At 42.2% G+C, this 4,739-nt stretch overlaps 1 protein-coding gene across 2 annotated transcripts; it reads left to right on the top strand.

The window, feature by feature from the left end:
- The first annotated feature begins 800 nt into the window (after positions 1-800).
- Positions 801-3,984, top strand: LOC136529561 (uncharacterized). Of its 2 annotated transcripts, XM_066522637.1 has the most exons (5): positions 801-1,214; positions 2,236-2,284; positions 3,046-3,115; positions 3,221-3,255; positions 3,788-3,984. In XM_066522637.1, exons 1-5 carry the CDS (start codon positions 1,070-1,072, stop codon positions 3,801-3,803), a joined length of 315 nt encoding a protein of 104 aa, XP_066378734.1. In that variant the 5' UTR covers positions 801-1,069; the 3' UTR covers positions 3,804-3,984. The 2 variants fall into 2 exon arrangements, with proteins under 2 accessions (XP_066378734.1, XP_066378733.1); XM_066522636.1 differs by lacking the exon at positions 3,221-3,255.
- Positions 3,985-4,739: the final 755 nt, after the last annotated feature.

Genomic DNA, 4,739 nt, shown 5'->3' with positions numbered 1-4,739 from the left:
TTCCGCCCCTTGCGGATGGATTTGTTGTTCATCTGCCTGTTCGTGGAATCAGTGCCTTTTAGCGTCTGCCCACTATCCTTCTTACATGGTTGCCTTTGTCTGTGCCTTCATTTTTCTATGCTGTGGATTGGCCGGTGGTTGTCATCGTCTCCAGCATCAGCTTCCTAGAGAAGACAGAGGGGTGTTCTTGTGACTGGTGATCCGATTCCTCATTGTGTACAAGTGGAATTTGATTGCAACATGCCCTGCACTATTTACATATAGTTTTTTCATGGGTATACAACACTATGCCAGAAATGCTTATTAGTGACGCCTTAATCTGTGACTTGGATCTAAAACGCGTCACCAATATGTTATCTGCGATGCGGGTGAACATAACTCGTCACTGGTATGCTGTCGCCTATGGCAAATAAACAAAATGGGTGACGCGTTTCCAACCAGATGTGTCACTGACAACAGGAGCTTCTTACGAGTGACGCGTTTCAATTACCCCCGTCACCCTCGGACCCGAAAAAATTATCAAGTATGGTCAAATGAGGACTCAAGTCCGAAATCCCGTTCCCCCCCCCCCCCTCGCCCGTCCCCTCGCCCCTCTCTCGTCTTCCCCTGTTCTCTCTCAACTCTCGCCTCCTGCACTCCGCCGGCCGAGCAGCGGTCACCACCTCCCCGCTTCCTCCACCGCCACTGCCCCTACTCTACCGCCGCGACATCCCATCTTCCTCCTCCGCTTCCACCTCCCCTCCTCCTCCACCTCCCCCTTCCTCAACCACGACGGCTCCATGGATGGATCTGGTGAGGAGGCAGCCCGCCGGAGAGCAAGCGCTGGGCACGGCCCTCGTACGATCTGGTGAGGTGGCAGCTCGAGCAGATAGAGGCCCTAGCCGACGGCGGATCTAGCGAGGCCGGAGATTCGGCATCACCTCATTCCTCGGTGCCACAGATCTCGCTTGCTGGAACCCTAATGACGCCACAGGCCGTGCTGTTGGAGTGACGTCGATGCAGCGCCGGGTGGGAGTAATGGACGGCGAGGCTAGGGGCTAGATTCTCGGTGCCGTCATCATGAAGAAGGATGGGGAGCTCGCACTCTTCCTTGGGATGCGCCGACGCTAAGAGTGCAGCGCTGCGGCCTCGGCCGCGGATGACCAGCTTCCTGCTCTCCGGGGACGCGGCGGCAGGGAACGAGATGCTGCTCCTCAACCCGCCTCCACGTGCCGGTGAGAACACTTTTTGGCTCTTCTTAGGCCCCCTTTTCTGCAGTTGCCTTGCATTATTGCTATTTGCTCGTGTCCTCATGGAAACTCTAGATTATCCTGATTTGGATTTTTAGTCCTCTGTGGTTTTAGTGCACAAACCGGTGGTGTACAAAGGTGGGTTTAGGTTAGATTATCAAGCTAGCCTGAACAATGGTGAAGACCACAAATCCATGCCTTTACCTGCTATTGTGATTTGTGAGCATACCCCTTCCTATCTGTTATCCATGGATCGATTTTAACTGATCTAATTATACGAGCAACAATAACCATGGAGGCAGTGATATTGCATATAATCTTCCTCCAAATCTCCAGAGCTTGTGAGTCATGTTTGATGCGTGCCTTACTATTCCTATCTATGTTTGAAAAAAATATTTTTAGGTCTTATTACATTGAACTACCTTACTCCATCTCCTAGATGTTTGCACTTAGGAATTTGTAAATTGCCTTTTGGGATTTGTACTAAGCTGTGTTTTTTGCACTATGATAAGATTTGTACTTTATGGAATTAATATACTGTGTGGAATGTGCTTGCTTTCTGGATTAAATATGCTGCTTGCTTTCTTCAATGAATACCTGCTACTATATGTGATTGATTAACCAGAATTGGGATGTCTGATATTGGTTACAGCCTACATACTCTGCTAAATTTTGATTTTTTCATGTATTCACTATTTATTGAACTTAGAAGAGTTTTTTCAAATTATTTAACAAGGTTGAGCCTGTTACTTGGTACCTGATGCTAGCTGTTCTGACTTCTGAGTAAGGTTTAAGTTTGAATGACAACTTATTATGATATATTTGCCTCAAGTGATTTCAGCACATGAATGACCACTGTCACTCTACCAGTTAGCTGAAAATGGATAGCTAGCCTTTTTTCACTCTATAAGTTAGTGGAATGGTCACTTCTGAATAAGTCGGTATAATGATATGTCCGTTCTGAATGAGCTAACTAATTCTTGGTGAACTTTTGTTTTTTTTACAGATATATACACATCGGAGCATGCAGTTTTGCATTTGACCTACATAATTGGGTGAGCATATCTTTTTTCACGCAGGCATCTCTATCTTTTTTGTACTTATAGGAGAATCTGACCAAGTAGCAATATCACTGATCTTTTTGCAGCCATTGGAAACTTTGTTGTTCAGTTAGATGTTGTGCCTTTATATTCTGTGATTGCACTATTCTGTGTTGATTTCAGCAGTGCCTATTCTATGACCATTTTCTGCTGATTTAGTGTATAGCTAACACAATTGGCCTCCAAAAATAGGTTACTGGATCATAGATTTATCATTTTTGTTTAAGAACATAGATCAAACACTCAATAGTTTGAGATATATTAGGCCCCAAACTTTGCTAAGCCCTGCAGTTTTAAGTTTTAAGTGTTATTTAAAAGGCATGCAGTACAAGTTGAGAGCTTAAGCTAATTATAGATGGTGCACTATGCAGCAAATTCTAGTGCATGCTGCATGTTTAAAACAATGCAGCAGCCATCTAGTGCATGTCGATGTCTTTAACAAGCACGCTGCTGTCCAGCCATCCACTGGACAAGAGCCTACAACTCTGGCGGCTTAGCTGGTGATCATTGGATCGTCGTGGTAATAATTCAAAAGTGGAATAAGGTCATATACCTTGATTCCAACAGATCTGAAAACCATGATTTCAGCGTGCTAAAACTGTTGATTGACGAGTGAGTTGTTTGCTTACCTACTATTGACTTGTTTCATAAGTGCCAATATCATTGAACCAACATAATGAGCCATATATATGTGTGTGTTGTACTCTTACATGTAGGGCTTTTGCAAGACACACAAACAAGCTGAAAGACAGACCACAGCCATTGAAACACGCTTTTAAATATGCGGTAAGTGCTTCCAAAAATAAAAGTCAATATTGTGCCTCTAGTATATTAAGTACTGTGTTCAACTTCCATTTTCAAATTATTGTGTTCTATATATATTTGTCGCAGTGCCTTCAACAATCTTCTGCTAAGTCATCTGGCTGGTTTGTAGTGTGGCCATTGTCGCAGTGGCCAGTTTGTGTTTCAATTTGAGTATCATTATTTGGTAATAGTGGCACTAGCCGATTGCTCATAGTCTTGATGAAAAAGTTTGTGTGGCCTCAGCATTCTGTCTTCAAATCAGTCTCAAGGAAACAGTCCTGCGTGTCCAGAAAAAAGTCTCAAGTAACAGTTGTATTTCAAACCTTAATGCGATTTCACTACATTTGTAGGCTATTCCCTTGATGTAGAAGAAAACTCTGCAGTTTCTTTTCAGTGGAAACATGCACAGTACTACTTTAGTCATAAGCTCGAATGCTCGATGCTTTACGCTGCCTATATATTTTACTCAGTGATAGACATAGGCACATCACCATCTGCTTGCTAATGAATTTCCACATCTGCGGATGTTCCCATGTCCCTTGATTGTTTGCATCAAGCTTAGCAACTGTGATTTTTTACATTGATTGTCTATATTGTCCTGTACATTGTACTGTACCATGTTTTCTTTTTTACCAAAGTTCTATCTTGACACAGGAATTTGAAGTGTTGACGACGCCCATCGATATGCTCATGATTAGAGAAAAGCTAGCTAGGTTCTTAGTGGAACAAGTCATCGAGAAGAAAGGAGAGTTCCATCATGACCAGTGATGTGTGTTTGCCATTATCAGTGTGAGTCCAGTGATGTAGTGTGTGACTAAATAAATTAAGCCCAATGTTTAGATGGATTTCGAACAAGTTGTGATGGATTTTGAATAAGTTGTGAACATTTGATATAAATGTGAATCTGTTGAACTTGATGTCTATCTCGTGTGAACATGTTACATATTGATGACTTATATATATATATATATATATATATATATATATATATATATATATATATATATATATATATATATATATATATATATATATATATATTTCTTCTGTGAACGATGTGGGGTTCTGATGAGCAATGTGTACATTTGTTATATGCTATCAGTGACACATTAGACAGACATGAGTCACTGATATCAAATTATCAGTGACGCATATTCTTAGTATGTGTCACTCATATATCCTTATTCGTGACGTGTGTTACCACAACGTGTCGCTGATATAGACTTATTAGTGACGCGGGTTCCCACAGCGTGTCGCTGATATGGATTTATCAGTGACGCGTGTTCCCGTTTTTAGTGACGCGTATTCTGAATAAGTGTCACTCTATTTCCTTATCAGTGACGCTTCTTATAGTTATCGGTGACGCATGTTCGCGTTATCAGTGACTCGTGTTCTAAATATGCATCACGGATAGTTTCCTATCAGTGACGTGTTTTTACGCGTCACTAATGTGCCCTTATCACAGACGCAAGAATAGTGACGCGTGTTTTACGCATCACTGATGACCCTCTACACGCGTCACTGATAAGGTTTTCTGGCATAGTGCAAGCTGAATATGATTCCACTCCTACAGAGTCGCTTCATAATTCATCTACACACTATGACA

This window comes from Miscanthus floridulus, chromosome 19, assembly GCF_019320115.1.
Source record: "Miscanthus floridulus cultivar M001 chromosome 19, ASM1932011v1, whole genome shotgun sequence".
Classification (NCBI taxonomy): domain Eukaryota; kingdom Viridiplantae; phylum Streptophyta; class Magnoliopsida; order Poales; family Poaceae; genus Miscanthus; species Miscanthus floridulus.
This window is presented reverse-complemented; position numbering and strand designations above follow the sequence as displayed.